Consider the following 25,269-nt stretch of genomic DNA (forward strand, 5'->3'; position numbering starts at 1 on the left):
GTATTGTACCAGAGACACAAAAGGCAGATGTTCCTTATCCCAGTACAGTACACTGGTGCGTTCAGATTTACTGTACCTGTCCAGGCGTCATGCTGTCCGCGGTGCTGAAACAGTGACGTAGGCCGCTCAGCACGCATCCTCTCCCCTGCTTCCATTTTTGTGCTACTGGCTAACTTGCTAAGCAAGGGGTCTCCATCAGAAGGAGGCGGAGAAGACTGCAGGCAGCAGAGAGAGGCAGTCAAATCAAGAGACTCAACATTCCCTAAAGAGTCAGGGAGCTCCTCCACACAAGAAACCGTTATTAGAAAGGCTGTACAATGTCCGATTTTGACAGCAACCCCTTTGCAGACCCGGACTTCAGCAATCCCTTTCAGGTAGCTAACTTAGCTAGCTAGCTAGCTAACGTACGCTTCAAAGCCCAATGAGGCCAGTCTTACTTTAGCATCCCTGCTAACCGTCTTAGCTAGTAGCTAGACAGCTACCTAGAGGTTTTCCTTGGAATACGGCTAGGTAGCAGAACGAGCTAACCATCATTCACATTATTTATCTCATCACTCACATTATACGGCTGTTCACTTTGTAAAATAAGCTATGAATGATTATCTAGCACGTTGTTGCTGAGGACGTTTGTTTTCAACGTTATAATAACGGTTATGCCAACTACGAACAAAGACACATGATGTTAGCTGGCTAGCTGTGCCCACCGTCAGTAAACATTTGCTGGCACCTGCTAGCTTGGTAAATAGCTAACCGGCTGGTTAGTATCAGTTAGCTAGCTAGGTACATTGTGTGCCTACAGTTATTTCCAAATGTCGCTGGGACGCAGGTTTAGGAGATTAAACGTCTTGATGGAGTTCTCCAACATAAACATAATTTAACATTTTTACACTGCACGCGTTCGACACTAATGTTGTCTTGAAACGTAAAAATTGTTAACATAGCATGATTGTTAACATAGGTTAGTTTGTTTTCCATCTGGTTTATTTTTCATTGTAGGCCAGATGAAGGCAACACGCTGTTTTTGTGCTACAGTTGTGTACAGTAGAGTGTATTTTCCCTTGTAAACTACCCTACCTTGGACCATAGGCCAGAGGCTGCCGACGGTGTGCTGGTTTTCACCCCAATTGAACACCTCAACTGTTGAGCCCCTCCCCTGGAAGGTGTGTTAATCAGTGGGTGGAGTCTTGGTTGGAATGAAAACCTGCAAACCTTTGTCTCTTCGTGGCACATGGTGGGCCACCACAGACTACCATGCACTGTCCTGTCATGCAAGCATGTAATTAGTGGCCTATTCCAGTTCCTCCCGCACCTGATCCCATTCATAGTGTTTCAAATGACCACAAGATCAAGAAAGGCCACTTGAAATAGAATATGTAACATGGATATATTTTATTGTGTGCATGTACATCCTGTTTACACCCTACCTGTTCAGAATCAGAATCAGAATCAGAAGCGACTGTAACAGGCTGCATGCATGTCGGCGCATGCGCACTAAACTGTTGTCAATACAACAAAAATAACTGGTCAGGACATGTGAATTAATAGACCCAGTGAATGTTGGGTCAGCTGCGGTTTTTCATACAAATTATTGGTTGGCTAACAGCAACAATAGATAAGCTTTTGATTTTGTGGTTGTAGTTTTTACTTCCTGAAATCCCTTATGGTCCTCTCTGTCCTGTAGGATCCTTCGGTGACGCAGGTGACCCAGTCTGCCCCTCCTGGTGGTCTGGAAGAGTATAACCCCTTCACAGACGCCAGAACGGTCAGCTTTACTAGCATAACTATTAATGAGTGTGTGCATGCGTGTGTTTGTGTGCTTCTGAGTCAGTGACCTCATTTTTATCTACTACCCTCTTTTTCTCTTCCTCTACCTCTCAGTCACAGAGGATTTAACTGACAAAATATGACTGTGGCCTAATTACAGTTTTGATTTAGGGTCTGTCTTTTGATTGCACAGATATTAACATAGCAGATCTATGCTGGCTTACAGGCAGCCCCTGGAAATGCTCCCAAATCTACTCCTGCCCCTCCCCAGAACACACAACCTGCCATCATGAAGCCCACAGAAGAACCGCCGGCATACTCACAGCAACAGACTCAGGTACTAAACACAGAAACATGTTTATATACATTGAATCCTGTGTAGTTCTCTTTTGGTTGAAGACATAGGCTCTCAACATTTTTATTCACAACACTGTGACATTATACAGACACTCTCTGTCTTTGCTTCTGGTTCACACTTCCTCTTGTCCTCCATATACTCACCTGTTTTCTGATGGCCAACAGCGGCGTAATGAGGTACTGTCTTTCAAGTGATGTGTTCCATACCCCTTCATGTCACTGTCTTGAATAGTGTGAATTAATTGAATGCCCTTTCCCCACTTGTAGCTTTCCTCATGCAGTGCAATTTTAGATTTAATACTAACTAAAGAAGACAAGTGAGTGAACAACAGTAGCTGATTGCTTTTCCAATCGTAACTCCTTTTTTTCCCCTTCTCAAACTAACACACCCAAGCCCATCTGAGTGGAAAAATACCTTCATTACTTACCTGATTGGATATTATAACTCCTGTCAGCTGTTGGGTTGGGAATTTTAAGAGCATTTCTGTGTGTGTCTTAGGACCAAGCACGTGCTCAGGCTGAGTTGTTGAGAAGGCAGGAGGAGTTGGAGAAGAAAGCAGCAGAGCTTGATCGCCGGGAGAGAGAGTTACAGTCCCACGGAGCCGCGGGAGGTTAGTCAGTCAGTCAGTCCATCACTCGCTCACTTTATTCACTCACTTACCTCATTAAGCTCAGTCTGAATGGTCATTCCCAAACAAAGCTAGATTCACGACAGTGTTGATAAGAAGAAAGTTAATGTGTTACCGTGATAACGACATAATTTGGTCCAACATTCCATTTGTTACAAACATTATATCTCACCAAACTTAAACTTGTTGGGAAAGCATTGTGGGGGGGGTTTTCTCTGCTCGGTTTGAATCATCTTATTGGGATGATTCCATTCAAAATAATTTATTTTGATTCGGCTACGGGTGCTGTACAGGCTAAGATGCGCATGCCTGTTGATCCTGATCTTTGATGCAAATAAAGAATATTATGTAAAAAGTCAGTATCAGCGGAGTTTCCTTCCATCATCGAATCATCGCCTACATCTGGGGAATGAAGAAGAAATTAACGACAATATAATAAATGTTAGGGTTAACAGCCTCTCAGAAACTCAGTTAACATGTCATGTAAGAAATGTGAGCCCCCTGCAAAGAGTAGTACAAGTTGATCTATGAGAAATGAAAACGTGTGAGATAGTGGGAAAAGTATCTTTGAGCTTTATGCACTGTGGCTTACATCATCAAAAAGCATCTAGAAACACAGTCAGAAACATTTCTCAGTTCACTTACACCCATACCTTACTCACATTTACTTATTTTAGGCTACATAGAGTGATCACATTACTTGAGATTTAACCAAAAAAGCTGGAACGCAGGTTATTAACATTTTTTGATTGGCAGTGTACTGTACTTCATTCTTTTGTTCCGATTCTTGCACATACACTTGATATTTGTATGCTTCATAGTATATTAACTTGGGGTGAAAACTCTGATACCATACCTGGCTAATCATCCAAACACTCTTTCTTTTGTTCACACAGGGCGCAAGAACAACTGGCCTCCCCTGCCAGAGAAGTTCCCCGTTGGCCCATGTTTCTACCATGATATTGCAGTGGACATTCCTGTCGAGTTCCAAAAGACTGTCAAGATCATGTACAACCTTTGGATGTGTGAGTGGATCATCTGACACAGCCCAAAAGGGGCAGCATTGTATTTTAATTCTCTCACACACTCCCCTGAACATGTGAGTTTACAAGACAAACCTACATATTGCATTGCGAGAGAATCCACCTGCTCTGCAACAATCAAAATCATCAAAAAATATGGAATTTGAGTCAATTTGTTATCAAACACACTTCTACGTTAGAAAAGAAAGAGATTTTGCTGAGCATAAATTATAGTTTATGATGTTCTTATACTTAAATGATGCTAATAGTCTGAATTTTGTTGTTTTTTTCCCAGTTCATGCAGGCACGCTCTTTGTGAACATGTTTGGCTGCCTGGCCTGGTTCTGTGTGGATGCACGTCGTGGTGTAGATTTTGGCCTGGCCATGCTATGGTTTCTGCTGTTTACCCCCTGTTCTTTCGTCTGCTGGTACAGACCGCTTTATGGGGCTTTCAGGTAATCAGATACATGAAAAACTGCGTGGCATTCTGCAACAGTGGATAAAAGCAGAAACATGTCTGTGGACAACCATTACGTTCTGATAAAGCAAAAGGCAGTATTTGCTCCAAGTATGAAACTAGTAAAGAGAGGTTGGCAGTTGTCTTTGAATTGTTATTGCTTGGGGTTGTAGAAGCTCATTCTTTATGCTTCTCTCCTTTTCTAATCCTACACTTACTAATTTCCAAAGATTGTCTTGCTGTATGGGATGAGAGTACCAAGTAAAGACGCGTTATTTCATTGCCTCCACATTGCTCTCTCACTACCCTGTTCTCTGTCTCCACTACAGGAGTGACAGTTCATTCCGCTTCTTTGTCTTCTTCTTCGTCTATATCTGTCAGTTTGGAGTTCACGTCTTACAAACTATTGGCCTCACAAGCTGGGGAACATGGTGAGTATTTTGTGCTTTTACTGATTCTGTACCCATGTGAGTGCGTATTGAAGTTCACTCACTTTTACATTGTTTTTGTTTTGCCAGCGGTTGGATCGCAGCTTTAACTGGTCTGAACACCAGTATCCCAGTGGGCATCATCATGTTACTGATTGCAGCTCTGTTCACTGCACTGTCTGTGGGCTCACTCATTATGTTTAAAAAGGTAAAACAATCACAAAGCACTCCAACAACATGTCATCACCAGCTGCTACGTTCAGTAAACTCCATCTGAGATGCAAGAAGAAAATGGCAGTAGCTAGCCATCACATTATGGGAGACATCCCATGAAAATAAGGTTAAAAACAGGCTAATGATGCAAATTACAATAAATGTTTATACTGTTTGAATATTGGAGAGTGTACGGATGGTCTCTAACATACTGACAGTGACAGAAACTGCGAGTCCAAGCAGGCACTATCAAGGTTTCAAGAATAAACAGGATACTGTGTGTCATTATTTTTCACTACTAATGTTGAGACAAATGTCAATGTTGTGATTAGCCAGGAAGTGAAACATCTGCCTAACTGAATCATTCAATGCTGTGCTAAAGGCCTTGTGGTAGATTGAAATGACTCGATTCCAACATATTTTCTTTCTCTGCTCTTTCCAGGTGCACGCACTGTATCGTACCACTGGTGCTAGTTTTGAGAAGGCTCAGCAGGAGTTTGCGACTGGGGTCATGTCTAACAAGACCGTTCAGACTGCAGCTGCCAACGCTGCGGCTAATGCTGCAACCAATGCCGCTCGTGGGGCCTTCAAACCTCAGCCATAAACTGACTCACATACATACATGCACACATGCTAACACACACAAGCATATATATATACACACACACACACACACTCAAAAGTTGGAGGTGCACAACTCTAGCCCTGCAGGCTCTCAGATCAAATTGATTTTATTTATGAATGTTGTTATGCTAAGATTGCCCTGCACACTTTGCTTAAAAAGTGCAAAGAGTCAGAAACCAGAAATAACAGAGAAATTAGTCAGATAAAGTGACCAGAGTTGTCCACCTTCACTTAAAATCAAGTTTCAGTAAAAACTCTCCTACATCCTTCCTGTCTGCTTTTCAGTCAGATAACTGTCTGCTCACATCCCTTGAAACATCCACCAAGTGACTCAAGGTATGCTCTGAGTGTGTGGGATTTCATCTCACTCCTTCGCTTTCCCAGTTCTTCTGTCCCCTTGAAGTGATCCTAGGTCAGGCAGAGGTCGCAGTTCAAACATACCTTATTTTTGTCATGGTGATGACCTCCATACAGCTTCCTGCCTGGTTAATACAGTATAGAGTCATGAAAAGTGATAATCTGATCATGGTGTTTTGCACATAGCTCTGTTTTTCTTGACCACATACCGAAAGTACCGTGCGTCTTTGAATGGCTGGGCCTGCGTGTGAATGTGTACTTCACTTTAAGAAAATTGTGGCTCTGACTTGGGAGTTTTTTTTATAATCCAGTGCTTGGTCATTGAGATCAGAAAGGTAAAGTGTACCTTGTCGTATATCTGTGCTTCGGTTCTGAGGCTCTTGACAAATACCATCCTGGTAATCCATATAAATAGAAATATGTCAGTATATTGAAGGACCTGCCTGCGTCCCCCAGCAGTGCTCCAGAGACACCTGTCAGTCGAACAATAATTCCCACTTTGTGTGCTACTTTGATTGGCAACCTGGGCTGGGTCAGCATTTCTGTGGCTTACCAAGATTTGACAGCACGATAACGACATGCATGTTTTACACTCAAGGTAGCTTTTTCTTTGGCAAAGTCCTTCTGTCGACTATTAGCCTTTTTTTCCTGGCCACAGGTGGTAGCTGTAGTTTTTGGGGGAATGTCTTCCCTTGGTGTCTATGAAAAGTGAGCTGTAAAGGTGTTGCATGTCCCAGTGGCTGTTTGACTGATTGATGATGTTTGGATCTATTTGTGAAGACGCACTGAACACCAGGTCAGTAGGTCGACAGTTCTCACCAACAAACCTAAAAGAGGTTCAGTCAGATGCCTTCATGGCCTGGTGCACTAAAAGGGGAAAACAACGAGAAATATTTGCATTTTCCTTTACGTATGTATGTATGACATTAACAGACTACCTTGTGGCTGTCCCTCAGTTGTTTTTGTAACCCTTCAAACTTGGTTAAAAAGTAACGCTGCTATGAATCTGAGAGCCCCTTGGTCGTGGCCTCCTGCTGTCATGTTTCTTGTTGAAAAGGACACACACCATACATAGGTGGAACTGAGAGAAGTGACCTGCCTTTTCTCACAGAAGATGACCTGAACAGTGATAAAGCTATGACTTTTCCAGAGATTAACCTGCATACATAAAATAGTAAAAACATTGAGGTTGTGTATGTGTACACTTCATAGACTAACAGTCCGTTTGCATTTCTACAGACAAAAAGCTCAGTCCAGTGATTTTCCTCTGTCAGTGTTGGATTACTGGCATCAGAAGTTTCATAGACAAAATGAACATTAAGATAACAGAGGATTGGACTTGACGCACATTCAGTGATATCATTAAGATACATTAATTTATATACCATAATAACAGTGTTGTTGAGCGCTAAGTTGTACAGACTACTGTCACAGAAGTGAAGTATGGACGTGGACGTACATGTGTGTCATGCTTTAGCACCTCTCTTAGTGGTGGTGAGTGTCTGAAGATGTGCATGATGGATGACTGATGACTGGTACTGCTGTTATTAGAAATGTATGGACTGAACATTATAGTGGACGAAATGCTCCTGTGAGTGTTCATCTTGGCAGTATTGTTTTTGTTTGGAAAATATTTTGTTTTAAATTCAGTGCACATTTCTTGTTTTACGTTGAACTTAGTGCAACAGGCAAAACATGTTTTTATTTATGGTGTAATTTAAGTTGTTTGCATTTCAATTTTGTTTGGTTTGAATTTGACATGTATTATGTTTGTGTGGTTTTGTAATGACATGATCATAGCATCAGCTAGATTTAAAAGTGTTTAATGACTTTGCAACTTGACCCTGCAAGAAGTATGCTCGTGTGTGGATGAGGATGTGTGGATGATTGGTATGAAAGGAAAAAGAAAATCTCCCTCAAGTGTTATTCTATGTCCTGAAAAGCTGTGAGAAATCTACCAAATGTCCATATAGATTTGTTTTTAAATCTTTGTGATGTGTTCCCTTGCCATGTTTTACTTTAAGATATGACCCAACTTTTCTTTGCTACAAACACCCACATGACTCCCGTGTATCTATAGTTTTAAACAGTTGTTATACAAAGCCATGCCACAGTGGGTAATTTCTGTATGTATTTGGCGAGCTGGTCTGCAGTACAGAATGACATGTTGCTGACACAAAACTGTGTTTTTGACCTGTGACCATGCTATTTCACTGAATCAGAGAAGAAACTCATTCAAAAGGGACACTTGTATATTTTGTAAAGTTGAAAATTTGATCCCCATTATCAATCACATGTAAAAAGAAAACGTAATGCACTCTTGTCTGGCCTTTGTTGCATGTGAAATAGTTTGAGTTTTGTATATTTATGGTATTAACATGAAATAAAATTTGAAAGAAATATCTGTGGATTTTCAGAAAACCATTATGTAGTTACATAACTTTTATCTGCTGGAATCAAGTGAAGACTTGTCACTTTTACTTAAAGCCAAAACTCTTTATATACAGATATTTGCTTAGGATCGGTGACAAAAGCCTGTGGTTCCCAGCCTTTTCAGCTTGTGACCCTTTTAATGTCTGGTCATAACCCCTTGTCAGTTTGTGTACATATAGGATTTGCGAGGAGTTCAACCAAAAAGTTGGTGTTTACTGGTCAAACTCTTACATTTGAACAGTTTTAAAAGGACTGACGAAGTAAAACCTGTAACCCAGGTTGTGAAGCTGTTATTAGCTGCTGTCCTGTGTTGTCTACTTTCCATCTCTAGGTGTCAGTGTTTTCCTCAGAAAGTTTGGCTTTAACAGGAAAGGAACATGAAAGCAGAAACTTAGAAACATCAGAGAAAAAGAAATGTTTTACAAACTTATCACAGATTTACTAAAGAAGGCCTGGTTTATTGAGTACAAAGTACAGACTGTATCTCTCCTCACACATATCAACCTCTCACACGTGCAGCATCATACAATGTGCCACAGATGCTGTTACTCTTTGTTAATGTAACAAAAACAGCAGACAGTCAACATATTAATTTAAGCACAGACAGACTAGAAATGCTTTTTTGATACAAATCCATGTCGTGATTTCAGTCTCATCCTCTCAGTCCACTCACTCTCACAGCAAACACATAATAGTTGAATTATTGCACATTTCATCTACAATGAATAAAAGCAATCACACAATGTTACATTTACAGCAACATAATGTAGCTTTGTTGGGAAAAAAATGAAAACAGGTGAACAAAATATGAAGCAATGTGAAATGAATTAAGGACCAAGTGCAAAACACAGTATCAGGTGATCTTAATCAGCTTTTCAGCACACTGAAATGCAACACTGATGACCCATTGGGAGTTTTTTTGTCTAGCAAAGCCTCAACATGATAAGCTATGGTGCTGCCTTCTTTATCTGGCAGTGAGCAAACATCCCCTCATGAAAGCTCACCACAATGAAACATGTGGCAAAGTCTCTGTTCCTTCTCTGCACACACTCGGCCAGTTAATAAGCTGCAGTAGACCCACAAACAACCCATTTAACAGGAGGAACTCCCTTTAAAGTGAACAATCCCTTTAGTGGCAAATCTAAAGTTAGCTAGAGAGTCTTACTGTCATGCTGTGCCACAGAATCAGAGCGTATGGACATTTAGAAACCTCGACAGTTAATGTCTATAACACACACACACACACTCCCACACACACAGAACATATGCAAGCTGTTGTTGGGCGTTTTAGTGGACACATCTGCTAGTATTCAGTGGTTTGTTGAGGTTTGCAGGTGAACCGTGTGAATGAACATTATAATGACGTTAAAAAACCTACACACTGTTTTACTGACAGCGTTAAACCTGTCCACAATAACACTAACGGCACATCCACTACCAATTTCTTTAACTAATCTCCTGCTATTTCAGTACAGTGGTTTGTTTCAGGCAAAAATTATTACAAAAATAAACAGTATCTTGGTCAAAAACCCTGGATAGTGTACAGGCAACGTTCCTTAGCCTGCTGCTGTACCAGAGCCTTTCTGGCAGTTTAACCTGAAGCTGTAGAAGGGAATAATACATTTATTCCTTCGTCTTGGTATCATCAGGTAGGCTTCAGCAAGTTTCGGAAGAGAACACCATGCCTAGCTATTCAAAAGCTGTAACCAAGGCTTCTATTTTTTCAACAATTAGCTGATGTTATACAGGCTGTCATGAAGAAAGTCACACAGAGAAATGTCTGTCCTCCCTCCACTGAGATGTACAGTACAGGTGTCCATATATTTCCTGGAGTTTCCAAGGGTTCCTGAAGGCTCAGAGCAGACAGATCAGACTCTTCCCCTCCTCAATCTCCTCTTGAACCTTATCGCTGGAGGTGGCAATCTCAGCCTGTGCGGACAAAACGGCGCACAGGAAGCTCGCCAGCGTTCCCCCTATCGCTGCGTAGAACGCCCAGCCGAGTGAACACAGAGCCGGCCTAAAGGGCGAGGCCTCGGGGCCGCAGTAGCTGATCACCTTCTCTGAACCCCAACCAGCAGGGTACAGCATGAGGCCCACCATCAGCAACAGGCCTGGAGGGAGAGCAGACAATGAGACGAGGGGTTTAGTCACGTACACGTAAACATCGCGGCTGAAAGCACAAACAGATCACAGTGCAGCTGGGAACGAGGTGACTCAACTCTGGTGAAGAACAAGAATCTATTTCTCAGCTGACAAGCATTTGATTTGTGGTGAGAGAAAAGACCGCCACTACACTGATGTCACACAATGATAGATTACCTACTCGACAGACCTGTCCAGCCAAACACACCTGTAGAGAGAAACATGCAAAAAGTTTGGTTGGAATATCCAACCTCCAACTAGGAAAGGTATAATGGAACGCCACTAGATGCTGCCAACTAGTAAACTCAGATGTTTCAACTCGTAAACTCAACAGCATCACTGAAATTTCTTAAGACTATGGCATGTATGCTTGCATAGACATGTAACCACTATAAACGAAGTGAGGTGTGACTGTTCAACTTCTTCAGTTTGTTCATGGTTCTTCACTGCTTTTTCTGAGCTCAGTCACCAGAACATACAGTTTAGATGACGCAAATCTTGGGGGAACTTCCTTCCTTTTCAACTGGGAACTTTGAATGTGTGAACCCAGAAGAAGCATGGCCTATTTTTCAAGTGAAATCATTGTACAATATGATCAACACCAAATATTGTTTGCAATCTCAACAAAAAAGTGCAAGCAATAAAATCATTTTGTCTGTCATCTTATGTTAGAAAGTTGTTTCAATATATATTTTCGCAAAAGTTACAACACATCAGACTTTGTCAGGGATAGAACAATAAAGTCCTGGGCTTATTTCTATTGTTGCCCACCAGCCTTTATCAAGACGGAGACAGGCATTCAATGTCTGACATTAAGATATATTAGAAAATAAGTACTTTGGGGTGTCCTCTTTGCCTCATGATCGGTTTGAGTCTAGCAGGGGACATTTGTTACGTGTCACTTCTCTCACTTTCTTCCCGTGTTTCTACTGTACACTACTGATTAAAATAAAAATGCTGAAATAAAAAATATAATAAAATACATTCCAATTTGAGTGAAAGTGATTTCTGAGAGCACAGTTTATGTGGAAGATATGGTCACAGAACTTATCCACACACACAGAGGTAGATGTCTCACCTGCGATAGCCTGGAGCAGTCCACAGATGTTGAATATGCTCTTCTTCAGGATGCTCTGAAAGCACAGGCTGAAGATGGAGATACAGGCCACTCCTCCCAGTAGTAAAGTCCCTGCTGCCAGGAACAACATGGCCGCCTGCCAGAAGCCACTGGCCACTTCTCCAAATGTCCCGGCGTAGGGCCCACAGCTCACCCCTATTCCCCGGGTCCCGATACGAAGGCAGCGGCCGTAGAGGCCAAGAGACGGCCGGTACACCCCGGAGTCCACTCCTGCGCCGCTTGCACTGGAGTCTGACCGAGGGGCTCCCAGCAACCAATCAGGGCTCATGAAGGCAATGAGCTCAGCAAACGCCACTACAATACTGAGCAGCGTCCAGAGCATGGAGCGGCATGTTACAATAACATGGCACATGGCGTTAAGTCTTTATGAGATGGTAACAACCAATTATAAAAAAAACTTAATAAAAATGACTGAAGCCCTTTAAAGCTCCTCCAAGTGACAGAGCAGTGATATTGGGGAGTTGAAATTCCTTTCCTTACAAAGAGAAAGAGAAAGAGCCAGATGGGCTGCTGATCTTATCCTCTCTGAGCAGATGTTTCCCCTCCTCTCACGATTTTTTCTTCTTTCCTTTCCCCTCTTCTTCTTTGACGCAAGGTCCGGCTCTGGTCATCCCAAACAGCTACAACGCACCGAAGCAGCTTCCCTCAGCCATGCTGCCGTCTGAAAAGCACTCCTACAGACACAGAGACACACAGAATCTGTATGAAGTGGGAGAAACTGACGCGTACAAGGAGGAAGCTGGAGAAAATAGGGAACCAGTGTAAGAAGGATAAACAGTGACTGATTTCCCAACCACCATGAATCATCAAGCTCCCTTGTGTTCACTGGATGCCCCACAGGATGTATAATTTGTACCACTGTCATCAAATAGACCCATCCTCACCCACCATCTTCCCACACAGTGCTACTTCAAATTCACTATCAGCCAGCTGTGAGTGTACCAAGAGCAACACTTCCAGATGTCTGTTGGAACAGTCACGATGAATCACACACACAGATAGCTGCTAGAGAAAACAGAGTTTATACTGTCGTCATTTTACTCATGATCACTGGGCCTTTGTGCATTTGATTTTATCTGCAAAATGACTGGAGCCTTATGTGTTTTACCACTGCGCATCTGTCAACACAGATCAGTGGAGAGCTCTGTTACAGAATGCCGCATTTGACAGTAAGACACAGTGTAACGTGCCAGATTCTCACTGCTGTGGCAAGCACACACATATGACATCAACTGGAGCTCCATCATTCAGTTCACCATTTAAAGTCTCTGTTCTTTATTCAACAGCAATCAAAACTTGATCACAAATAACTTGTAACCTGTAACAGATGATATTTTCAGAGCAACCCTCTCAAGTGTGTTTTAGAGCCAGTGTGTATAGGTCCCAATAAAAGTGATTGTGATACTGTTGCTATGTTATGATTCAGTTGCTGTGACCACGCTGGCCCCAACGCAGCCGTGGTCTCATGGGAGCACGGAGGTTTCTCAGAAGCCCTCTGATGTCATGATCCAGCATTATGATGCACACAGGAAAATATGTGGGATCTGGTTTAAATGCAGTGAGGTCGACTCTGCTGTCTTGGTGGATCTCGCAGGCGGAGTCCTTGATATTTCCAAGTCTGTGTACCCCCGCCCCCCAGACACACACAAAAAAAGGTTGTGAGAAGATTAAAGGATCTCTAGTGGTATGTAACCTTGCAGATAGTGTTGCTTTTATTTGCCCAGGTTTTGAGATATCTGTGTCTGAAATTTCAGCTACAATTTAATTTGCCCCCATTGTAGTTGGGCAGAAATCTCATAGACTTGTATCTCAAAATCTGGCAACATAAGACCAAACATGTTTTGCATGGCTTGACACCACTGGATGTAAGTGAGAAGTAAGTAGTTGTTTTTTTGTAGTTTGGGTAAAGCTTCTGCACCAGTTAAGAGATGAACTATGAATCAGGCTTTACCTCCGTCTAATAGATTCATAACTTTCACATGAAAAGAGAAAGGGAGGGTGTTTACCGTGTTATCGCTCTAATTCTTGCTGAATGTGTCATTTTGTTGGCGATGTAAAGTTCAGCGCACAAACATTCATTAAGAGTTATAAGTCACTCTGATTCCCACGAGGGGAATAAATGTAGTATTAGGTTATACAAAACCTCCCCGCCAGCCTCCATTTAGGATGGTAAATCATCCCACCGCATCGATAGGGAATGAACACTGATGTTGTATATTGTCTGATACGCTCTGAGTCAGTTCAAGGCAAAACACTTCAGACATTTCCCAGGCCACAAAATAAGAGCATTATCTCATGCAACTAAAAAGGCTGACTGATTCATATGAAGTCTGGGTTGCCCAGAGCCCGACAGAACTGGGTCACAATAACAAAGTCACAAGCATGACAACATCTGAGGAGCAGGTATGAGATTTGAAACACTTAAGATGCGGGTGTGATTCAGTTCAGCAGCATTCAGTCGTGTCTCCGGCTCACGGTTGTGTTTTCAATAGTTGTTGCTGTAGTTATGATCAGTATGAAGGACTGTGCTTCTAGTTTGAGCACAGGTTTGCTTTGTCTTGAGTTTGACAGTGATGCCTATCTGTAACATTCCCAGTCAAGTTCATCTCATTCCATCTACTCTGCTTGAGTTTCAGGGACAGACCTCCACTTGAAATTTGCTTTATTCTAATTCTACAATTTTACATCCTAATAAGCCAAAACACACTGTCTACGTATAATTACCCAGCGTGCAGCTACACTGAGGGAGTGCATTTCAGTTACAACTGGGCTGAGTGAAGTTACAGCAACAGAATAAAGAGTCTTCAGCAACGTTACTATTCACTGTCAGCCAAAAAGGAAATGGCAGAAATAAACAGGAAGCAAACAGGAAGCATCAGTGTCTGTCCAACCGCCTCGGAGGCACAGTCATGCATTGTGAGGACGATCTGTCAGCCTATCTTCTTTCAATCTAAACCGTCACCACTCACATAAAAAACGCATAAATGGAATGTCTGAAGAAACAGTGATTCTACTTCCAGGGAATTACAGCAAAAAGAAAAAAGGCAGGAGTAAAATATAATCAGGTATTTGAAGTGTGTTTATGTGTTTCAGGATGGTTTGGGGTGCGCCCTATTCTATTATGGACCTTGAGTTTATTCCAGGCCTCCTCATAAACCATGGCTCTCCTTATTGTTATCACAGTTTCCATTCTGCAGTAGTTACAATGGTTTCACACAACAGCACTCACTCGGTCTGACTCACCAAGCACTATTTGTAGCAACCATTACAATACAGAAATGTTTTCAGTCTGTGCATCCTGAATAACTATATGTGTGTAAATTGGAACTTTTAGGTGTGCATACAGCACGTATACATGTGTGCATGTTTGCTTGCATGCACCAAAACTGTTTTCAGCCACCCAGGCTACAGTTTTGGTTTCTCTGTGGATTTTGAGTCTTCTGTTTGCAGCTGAATATAATCCATCCAGGCCGGGCATGGTGCTGTCTGTTGAGACTACAATACCCTCAAATTAGCAGCTCTGCCTCTTTAAACTACAGGGATGGAGCCTAAACATACCTTGTCGAGGCAGTCAGCAGGCACCTCGTGTGATCTCCCACAGTTCTTACTGGAAATCTCTTCACTCGTACCTCATCATGGCTCTCTGTAGTCACACTAAGGACTGCACTCAAAGAGATATGAAAACTCAAAGGGACTTTTTCTAGTGGGGCAAAGAGCAGAGTATTGTGAGGAAGTGTGCAGCAGGGCTTTCTCACCCTTTTTTGACAATGATATTGACATTTAAGGCCAGACGTTAGAAGATTTATTTGCTATTTGTTTTTGGCTGATAATCTAAACATCTAACATGTATTTAGCATTAGATTATTAATGTTCTGTCCTGCACACACAATGATTTGCCTGTGTGTGGTTGCATGCATGTATACACTGTCTATGTGTGCATGGGTGTATGGTAGCATGCATGCACATATGTCTATGTGCGTATGTGTGTGCTGCAGTGCAGAAAGGTCACTACATCCTGAAACTGATGAATACTTTCCGCTTGTTTGCTGGTTGTTAAACAGACTTCTGGGAAAGTGCTCGAACAGCACTTCCTTGGCAAGGTCAAGATTTTCTGTGTGTTTACGTGAGTGCTGAGGGAGGAGTATTTTACACTTCACGGCACATAAGACACTCAGAATTATGACTTATTCATAACCCGGCAATCCAGGCGCTGTGGGTGAGAGGTCTCTGCCTCCCAGTTGCTTTTGATAGATACGTATCTTCAAACTGTCAGATCTTTGTTACTTCAGCTCTCCGTGTGCCTGTGGAGTCACCGTCATAGATATGTATCATCACCAACACTGACAGATCATGCAGTCTCATGCCTCTTTCATGAATCCTCCATGATGCTGAGTTTGACTGATGATACAGGGAGATATGCTACAAGATGAAAGTGGACCAGCACTAATGTGGTTCTGCGTCTGATCCGGACCTGCTCATTCCCACACTCTGCTCTCCTGTGCTGACACAAACCAAGCCTGCCACACAGGATTATATGCATGCAGTGAGGGCCTGAAGCCAACTCACACACAGTTTTCCAATCCTTCATTCAGCCAGCCAACATGAACAGTCTCCTTGCTGCTATGAGACAAACTTACTCTCATGGAATTTACAAAAAACACAACCCACGGGCCAACGGCCAGCCATGTGGACTACAAGTTTGGCTGTGAAAACCTGTTGGCCAAGCAGCCTGTGTGCTCAATAAAATTTCTACTAATGAAGCGTAACATCAGTTTGAACCGAACCCTTTCAAAACCCTAGACAAAGCATTGGATAAGAGGCATATGTGGGTCAGTCAGTTGGTCGTTAGTTAGAGGAGGTCGCTGAGTAGTAAATCTAGAGTAATTGGTCTGAGATATCAGCAAAGGCTCTGGTAGCATGCCAAGGTGCTGAGGTAATGAGTGCTGGCCACTGTAGTCTGTTGTAGAGGGTGAAAGTGAATGAGGACTGAAGGTGGGTGGCTGAAAGATCTAAAGCACAGTTGACCCAGATTGGTTGGAGGTTAGACACAGCCGCTAGAGTTTGCAAGAAACAATTCCATTCATGGACATGAATTTAAAAATTGTGAGAGAAGATGGAAATGCTTTTGTTTCTCTCCCTGTTTAGAAAAGTGTATTTTAGCTGGTGGATCATCCGCCCAGATCGGATGACCCCCCCGGTTGATTTGGGCTGGGAGGACTCCATTAGCTCATTTTTCTTGACTCACAGATCCTGAACCAGAAACCTCAAACCCAGGCAATCTGTTCCCTAAGCCGCTGCGCCTGGTCTGGTCTGGTCATGCATCTGGACCAGCCAGGAAGAAGGCCCTCAAACCGAAACCACATAAGAGCCGGTTCACCATCTCCAGGGCCACACAGCCACTCAAACAAGATGTGGATAGTGGGGGAATCGCAGGCCACTGATGAGGGTCTAATTTCTCTAAGTATCTCCAAGAATCAGGAAAATAAAAAAAAGAGTTATGAAACTAGTATGAAACAGTCAGGGTTGGGCAGGACCAAACATATCCCTCTTTCATAAAAGAATGCAAGTAGCTGAGCTCTAGGTGAAGTGAGGGAGAATGAAGCAATGTAGCTTGAATACTGAACATCCCACACACACTGGGGAAATATCACACACTCAACTCTCAATTTCCCAATCAACTTCCTATTAATTTTCAAGGACATGCTTCATTCTCAGAGCTTCATCGAGACTCTGGTCTGGTATGACGAGTGAGAGGGTGAGATGTAAGAACAGCAGGCAAGCCGTGGCATTAGCTGGAATAGAGACACCCATGCCCTGCAGCGATGACTCGTGAATTTTCATCACAGCTCATTTGTATCTACTGAACAACAACGGATCAACACCAGGCTCTTGTTGCCCCCAGCAGTCTGAACGGCAGGTTTGGGAACTTGTGAAACTCAAACCACGTCTAGCATCACAGGTGCAGAGAGAACAAAGCCTTTCAAACAAAAAAGATATGAGAGAACTTACACACAACACTAATGAGTTGTACATTATGGCTCCCTTTGAATGTCACACCTCAACCTGCAGCCTCAGGGAGGCAAACAGCCACCTGCTTTCACTGCATGCTTCATGCTACAGACAGAGGAGGAGGTGGTGAGTCACGCAAAACGTACAAAGCACCAAAGAGAAGAAGCACAAAGATGAGTTCAGTTTCTGTGGTTCACATGAAGCTTTCTCAATCCTCCCAAATATTATGACACAACCCGAGCTGCTCTCTTCAAGAACTCTGTCTTGCTAACCATAACCATGTGAGCCACTGCTTTTGTAGCCCTCCATAAACAGCGAATGAAAGAGTTGCAAGAGGAGAAAATGTTTCCCATGGACAGGCATTTACCACAACTTGTGCCTCATAACTTCAGCCAGTGAGTGATGGTGGGCATCAAAGGCATGTTTAGCGCTCCAGAGTTCGTTTAGATTTATTTTACAGACCCAGATTAAACACTATGAAACAATTCAGATGGTAAAAAACCATGAAATGTTATTCCTTGACTGCGTATGAAGAGTGAAGAAATGCCAGCAGTTCTAGCTTTCAAATACAACCAGGGGTCCTGAGGTTTTGATGACAATAAGAGGCCCCAAAATGTAAACAGCAAGTCAACAGAGAGAATCCCTCCAACAGTGTGCTGAAACAATACAGCCCACTATACTGACACACAAACGTGAAAAGAAATACACAGCCATAAACTGTGAAAGGTGCCAGCCTGTGCTCACTCGTCCGGGGTATAATTGCATCAAAACGCATGACTTCCCTGGAGAAAGGTATCAGCCAAGCTCGTCTGTGTGCATGTGTTTGTTTGTGTGTGTATGAGCCAAAAGGCCTGAATAAAACCGGCCCTCTTCATCTGGTGCGACTCAACTCAACAAAGGCTGTACAAAGACGTGCCGACACCAGCCCCCTCACTCACTCATCAGCTGTCAAAGACGTGCCACCGTTGGCCCAGAATGCACTCCCTCATTCTCCAAGACAGGCCGCTGTGGCCCCTAACCTATTCAATCTGTGCAACACCCCGGCCCCTCACTCCCCACGCTGACTCCGTAGTGGCCCCACTGTTTGTGACGCACAAAGCCCCTTAGTGACCCTCACATTTCACTTACACAAAGACAGGAATGACATGGCCTCGCTCTACTCCCTCCTCACTTCTTCAGCTGCCTCGTTTGTTTCTAAAAAGATGATGGATGCACACACAAACTTTTCCTTAAGAAATCTACACTGTCCCTGTTACACTCATGTTTGAAGGATCATGGGCGTTTACTGCATGTTAACTGATAGCTAATAGCAGCTGATATGATATAGGTAATCCATCCCAACAAACGTTTTGTCAACGTTACGTTACTATAGAGTGGTGATACAGTTGAGAGCAGGTACAAAATCTTGTTGTTGGTGCATCCACCGATGCAAAATGAGAGTCACAGTCAAAATGGGAACTTTCTTGCGTTAAAAGGGCACTTCACTGATTTTACATCAAAAGATCAGTTTACATGTGATGGAAAATACTACTTAGCCTGTGAAAACAGTTGTATAAAGAATTTTAGGATCCAGCTGTGCAACTGCCGCTAAAGTTTTACATGCTGGAGCATCCATGAAGGATATTTTACAATTTGCAAGTTGATTTTCACCCTCTGGTGGATTCAATGGAAAACGGTGGCCTCCTTGAAGGTAGAGCATCCATCACAAAAACCTTCTACTTCCATCTCATAAATCACTGAACTTCTTTCTAGACTCAGCGCTTTCTGCTGATGTTCAAACACATATGCACAGGATGACATCAATCACAGAAGAGGCAGAGTTACCAATTCCTCTACTGTCTGGTTTAAACCTCAATAGATCAATTTGACATAAAGCCATTAGAAAGCACAACTTATGTAAAGGTTCTCCCTCTGCTATCACTATCACATTTGGTCCAATGACATGTAACAAGTTTGCACTTGTCATCTACGGGTTGTCAAAACTCATTCTAGGAAAAGTAGGCAGGTTAGGGCAATCACACGAAAGTCTATTGCAGCATAACTGCATCATAAAATAACTCCTGGAATCTGGTGAACTTTAAAAGATTTGAAACACTCAAAGGTTTTAAGGATTATTCATGAAAAGCACTTTTTCCTCTCATCATTTCGCTATAGTTTGCCCTTGAACTCGGCTAGAATAAACACTGAACATTTTCCTGGTTTTGTTTAGTTTATGATGGAGCACCACTTCCCCTCTCGGTGCATGTGTGTGTCAGGCAGAGCGCTCCATGGGTGGCTCTCACATGAGATGGACCTCCTCCCTGCACTTCAAGGACATGGGGCTGTGGTGGAAAGAGACGGGGAGAGCGAGGGCTGCAGTGTGGACATGTGTGAAAGACAGATAAAGAAATAAAAACAATAAAAAAGGAGCTGTATAATTAGTAATTCGGCTTCTTGTGGAGGTGATTTCTCTAATAGGCGCTGTGATGTCCAACTGCTACCAGATGTTGTACCTGAACACACACAGTGGTCAGAGCATGGTCCAATCCACATCCATCCCAAAAAAAAAAGTTAAGTATCACCAGTTCAAATCGTCTCCAGCTGGCTGCTTCAGAATATCATCTCTGAGGAGGAAGAATCAATGAAGCATGAAAACTTCAACTCCTCAACAACAGCTGCTAATAAGCACTGCTGTGCAATTAAAAGCTTGATTCTGAGAGAACAGATGAATATTAACTGACAGTTAGAGGATCATTAACCTAAGCAAGACGGCTGTGTGTGTGTGTGTGTGTGTGTGTGTGTGTGTGTGTGTGTGTAGCTGTTAATCAACCCAAGAACCCAACAGTTGAATTAGTGACACTTTCTTTCAGCTACAGGATTCATATCTGACATCCAGAAGGCAGATGTGTGGAATCAGTACCTAAAACAGCTGCATTAAGTTGAGTACTTACGGGAGGCGTGGAGACTCTGCAGGCGCAAAGTGAAGAAGTTGTCCTTTTGTTTTTGAAACGCTGGTTCTTTTCCCGGGGAGAGCCCAGCTTTCCACACGCTCAATCACTTGAGTCTCCTTTCTTCAGGTCGTTCTTCTCTTTCCTTCTCTCCCTCACGTTAAGCCGTCCCACTCCCATCTGACGTCGTCCTTTCTCCTCTTTTCTCTCCTCCCTCCTCCCCCAGCCTCCCCTCCCCCACTCACTCCGTCTGTCAGAGAGGCACAAGAAGAAGAAGAAGAAGAAGAAGAAGAAGAAGAAGGAAAGTTGCAGAGATGACGAGAGTTCCTGGACTCCGCCGCGACTAAACGCGTCGAGGCTGATTTATTCAAGCTTTTCCTTTGTCCGTCTGCATGTTTGGGAAATAAATTACAAGTTCTCCCATTTTCTTTTGAGTAGCCTTTATGAGCGTCCTACTCAAAAGCAGATCAACGCATTTTCTCATATTACCTCTTCGGCATAATGAAATATCTAGAATTATATGTATAGTGTTTAAAGTACACACTGTGCTTTAACATGTCATCCATCATTGTCAAACATAAATCCTGCAGCTATATTTATACATGTATACACATATATACTATACATAACCACACGCGCCATGCATATTCATGTATATAAAGTAATCTATTACATTACCCATTCTATATATATATATATATATATATATATATATATATATATATATATATATATATATATATAAAATGCACTATTTATATATATTTATATATATATATATAATGCACTATTTGTATTTGTTTACAATTACAGAAACACTTGACTTGTATATAGAGATTGTATGTTGTTGGCCATTGTTATCTGTTTCTATCTTCCTGTAAATTGTTCTGTGTGTAAGTGCATTGAGAGCAATTTAAAACTGGAGTCAAATTCCTTGTATATGTGCACATACTTGGCCAATATAGGCGACTTTTATTCTGATTCTGATATATAACAGGTGGAAACAGTCCGACTCTGTGCAAAGCTAACTAAATATGCCAAGAAATAATCCTGCACATAACACCCTGTAAAACCACATTGTGTTGCTTTTACGCTTCAGCTTTTGTAAAATTAAACAAGCAAGACATAACATGTTCATTAGGGGGCTTTAGAGGTGGTTGTTAGCTTTGAACACAGCTAGGCTAAGTGTTTCCCCCTGTTTCCAGTCTTTGTGCTAAGCTCAGCTGACTAGCTGCTGGCTATAGCTTCATATTTAGTGACGTACAGACATGACAGTGGTATCGATCATCTCATTGAACTCTTAACAAGAATGCAAAATAAGCCAATTTACCAAAATGTGGAACTAAATATAACTAAGGAGATTTGATTTGCTTGAGGAATGCCTGAGACTTAACTTTGGCTTGACAGCTCTGATTATTGGTTGTGGAATCATATAGTTGTTTTCTTCATTGAGGCTTCCAGAAAAGATTTCCGATCACAGGCTCCCCTCTTCATGCTGTTCTTTCCTCTCTTCTCACTCAGGGAGCCGAGCTGGAGACATAAACCACACTTATTACATTGTGGTCTGCGGAACTGCGACAACTCAGGGAAGACTGTCACACTGGGACCATATGAAACTTGTGTATGTATATGAAACAGTTTTCCCTGCAGCAGGGAACAGTGAATGACACTGGGCCCCAGCTGCATGTTTTGAAGGATTGTGTGGCTTGTAAGGATTGTTAAACTGTGACAATGATAAATTGCTGCAGGAAGTCAATAAAGATGCATGCAGGCCTTGCGCAACTCTGTTTAGAGTCTCTTGAGTCTCAATATGGTGAGAAACAGAGGTATTATTTACAGCCAGGTTTGGAAAAATATGCTCATGCTTTTATTTTTTTGCAGGATGAAACATTTTCTCAGGTCTCTGGTCTGTCTTAGAGTCATGTTTAAAACATTCCTGTTTGTCTATAATGAATCTGGTTTAAAAAAATACATCTGATTGTCTTGATTTAAATCCTGATATGAGATCGTCAGGTAGCAGCCAGCTGATAGTTCCAAGAGTTCAAACTAAACATGAAGAAATCACATCACTTAATATCACCCACATACTGCAGCTGAGGATACAGAACTTGCCTGAAATCTGACTCCAATGCATTTAAATAAATCTTAAGCACCTGCAAGTGCAAGTGCCACCCTGCACTCTCCTCTATTTATATCTCATGCCCTATGATTAGCTTTGATATCATTTAAAGAATGGCCAGTGACACAGTAGCTATTACAAGCAAGACATATGAAGACTGATTATCATTTTACTATATTAAGTGACTTAGGTTCAGATTTTATTGTGTGTCGCTTTTCCAAATTTGTATGAGAAGGGAAAGTAATCTGGTGGAGGGATCCCCAAGCCTTGTCTTTATGAGGTCTTGCACATGTTCAGCTTCATGCCTTCAGTCTCTTTGTTTGGATTTTCCAACAGAGAATATGCATCCAAATCCAATAAACATGCTTCTGCCAATGGAGGAGCTGTGATGTTGAGAAAACACATTGTACTGTGCAGCAAAAACAGCTTGTGTGCTACTCAGTGCCAGACACATATATTTCTTTGATGCATTTTTCTGTCTTTTCCAGAAAAGGGACTAAAATATATCTATATATCTATATATCTATATATCTATATATATAGATATATATAGATATATAGATATACAGTCAGTCAGCTTGCTATATGAATGGATCATTTGGACGTCTTTCTCCTTCTCAGCAAGTGTCTTCACATGTTAAGTATGTGGATGGACAAGATTGTATAAATATTTTACAATACACTCCAATAGCCCTGCAGTAAATAACAGTTTGGTGAAGCTCATCCTGAACAGTTGTTGTTGAGACTATCAGGAATGATGGTAAGCGAAGATCCCATAAAGTGTCAACATTGGTGAGGGTCTGCTTGTGACCACTGATCCAAATCCCTTTTTATGTGTTTGACACCCTGATTTTTTTCGGCTTGTCCCCTCTATTTTGCAGGGTTTGTGACCGTGCAACTCAAACACCACATTGGTATTTACTGCATTCTCGCTGCAGGCTGGTTCTGTTATTTTCAAGTCGTGTACAAAACCTAAAAAGAAAACAGCAACTCCTCTTCCCAGCCCGTTAACACCAGCTCTCGTTTCCTCTCTGGGATGCTGCAGTGGGAGTTTGTTAAGTGCAGGCCTTCACGCCGCCCTCCTGACATTCTTCACAGCCTCAAACTTCATACTCCACAGTTTTGTCTCCTTGCTCTCACGGCGCCTCACTTCTCCACTGCGACCGAGCCACTGTGTCATTTGGTTGAGCCCTGCCTTCGGGACTTCCTCCCTCCACACCAGATCTGTCTGTGTGTGTCGTCCTGGTGAGAACACTGTGGGAGGCAGAAAAGTCTGTAAATAGATAAGTGTGGTCAAGTCTCAGAGGCAGGATGATGTTCTTAGCTGCAGGGCAACTCCACGGGAAACACAGACAGGACTTATGAGACACTGGGAGAGATGGTTGGGTTTGATGGTTTGTGGCTGTGGGGAGGAAGTTACGCTCTGTGCAGATACGTATATGTGTGTGTGTGAAACCAAGGGCTGGTATAATTGAGCTAATTGCAGTAGGGCTTTAAATATATAGCTGCACTGATTCTAAAACTACCAATAGATAAATCATGTCAGATTTTAAAAAAAAGAAGATGTACGTGGTGTTGTTTACTTTCCAAAAGGAAGTGGCCAAAGGCTTTTATATTTTGATTGTATGAGTGAACAAAGTAGTTAAAAGTCATAATGTTTTATATTTGGAATATAATAATTAACAGGTGTGCATGGGAGTTATCAGGTAATTTCATATAAAGCATTGACATATATTCACAAAATATGCTTACTGAGTTTTCAGAACATAAGTAAAAAAACAGACCATACTCTAAATTCTTGTGTTACACATACAAACTTTACCTTAAACCTTTAACATAAACAAATATATCATATAGTACAAAGCAGTGGCTCCCAGCCTCCATTGGATCACAAGGTAAATCTGAGGTCAGTGTCAAGATGACTGTTAGGATTGGAAAAGAAAAAAGAAGAACAAAAGAAGAAGTTCGGCTACGAAATGTGTGTTAATTTGTTTGGACTTTTCTCTTATCTTTGATTTTTTTTGTGTTGGTAGTTTGTGACCGGGGTTCACAAGAAGACACTGCATTATTTTAAGGGGCCGCAAGCTAAAAAGGTTGGGAACCATGGGTATAAAGCAGAAGGACAAAAATAATCAACGTTGATGAGATGTGTAGGAAATTACGTCCTTTTACGAGGGGTCAGTGCTCAAATGTTTTTCTCTGTGACTATTCAGGGGGGCTCCAACATTTCAGACCTGCAAATACCTGAAGACATTAGAGTGCAGTTAAATTGGTTCCCGCATGACTGTCTATGACTTGATTCAAGGCCTTTGCACTAGGTGGAGCTTTACCTTAATGACAAAATGACAAAATGAACCATAATGACAAAGCAGATTCCTTTTCATCCAATTTTGGCAAACCTAAATAGATCTTTATTTTCCGTTTAAAATACCTCGAGATCGCGTTGTTCTCACACACACACATACCGCCAATCCTTGAAGGAAGAATCCAGTTAATTAGGGGTTAAAATGCCTCAGTCCAGTGAGGTGAATGTAAACATACAGTAGACAGCAGTGTGGTCAAAGTCCTGGCATTTAGGGAAAAAAAGGAGAATCCATCATTTACGTTTTTGTTTTCGGGGATTTCTGAACAGTATACAGTTTGATGCTGG

General features: G+C 42.1%; 2 protein-coding genes across 3 annotated transcripts; one reads left to right on the forward strand and one right to left on the reverse strand.

The window, feature by feature from the left end:
- The first annotated feature begins 317 nt into the window (after nucleotides 1-317).
- LOC139284159 (secretory carrier-associated membrane protein 1-like) lies at nucleotides 318-5,545 on the forward strand. 2 transcript variants are annotated; one of them, XM_070904349.1, is made up of 9 exons: nucleotides 318-374; nucleotides 1,682-1,762; nucleotides 1,991-2,101; nucleotides 2,621-2,732; nucleotides 3,647-3,775; nucleotides 4,068-4,227; nucleotides 4,559-4,660; nucleotides 4,748-4,865; nucleotides 5,313-5,545. In XM_070904349.1, exons 1-9 carry the CDS (start codon nucleotides 318-320, stop codon nucleotides 5,472-5,474), a joined length of 1,032 nt encoding a protein of 343 aa, XP_070760450.1. In that variant the 3' UTR covers nucleotides 5,475-5,545. The 2 variants fall into 2 exon arrangements, with proteins under 2 accessions (XP_070760450.1, XP_070760451.1); XM_070904350.1 differs by lacking the exon at nucleotides 1,682-1,762.
- Nucleotides 5,546-10,074: 4,529 nt separating this feature from the next.
- On the reverse strand, nucleotides 10,075-11,916 carry LOC139284689 (LHFPL tetraspan subfamily member 2a protein-like). Its single transcript, XM_070905041.1, has 2 exons — nucleotides 11,505-11,916; nucleotides 10,075-10,395 (listed from the first exon to the last, which is right to left on the reverse strand). The coding sequence occupies exons 1-2, from the start codon at nucleotides 11,914-11,916 to the stop codon at nucleotides 10,139-10,141; spliced, it is 669 nt and encodes a 222-aa protein (XP_070761142.1). The 3' UTR covers nucleotides 10,075-10,138.
- Between the last annotated feature and the right edge of the window lie 13,353 nt (nucleotides 11,917-25,269).

The sequence above is a fragment of the Enoplosus armatus genome, chromosome 4 (assembly GCF_043641665.1).
Source record: "Enoplosus armatus isolate fEnoArm2 chromosome 4, fEnoArm2.hap1, whole genome shotgun sequence".
In the NCBI taxonomy this organism is placed as follows: Eukaryota; Metazoa; Chordata; class Actinopteri; order Centrarchiformes; family Enoplosidae; genus Enoplosus; species Enoplosus armatus.

What these genes read in the sequence shown, in the direction of transcription:
- LOC139284689 (XM_070905041.1), bottom strand. Translation starts at nt 11,916, where the DNA reads ATGTGCCATGTTATTGTAACATGCCGCTCCATGCTCTGGACGCTGCTC. An exon ending in ACTGCTCCAGGCTATCGCAG is followed by an intron (nt 10,396 to 11,504) that starts GTGAGACATCTA and finishes CTCTCCCTCCAG; the next exon opens with GCCTGTTGCTGATGGTGGGC.
- LOC139284159 (XM_070904349.1), top strand. Translation starts at nt 318, where the DNA reads ATGTCCGATTTTGACAGCAACCCCTTTGCAGACCCGGACTTCAGCAAT. An exon ending in ACTCACAGCAACAGACTCAG is followed by an intron (nt 2,102 to 2,620) that starts GTACTAAACACA and finishes TGTGTGTCTTAG; the next exon opens with GACCAAGCACGTGCTCAGGC. An exon ending in CTCACAAGCTGGGGAACATG is followed by an intron (nt 4,661 to 4,747) that starts GTGAGTATTTTG and finishes TTGTTTTGCCAG; the next exon opens with CGGTTGGATCGCAGCTTTAA.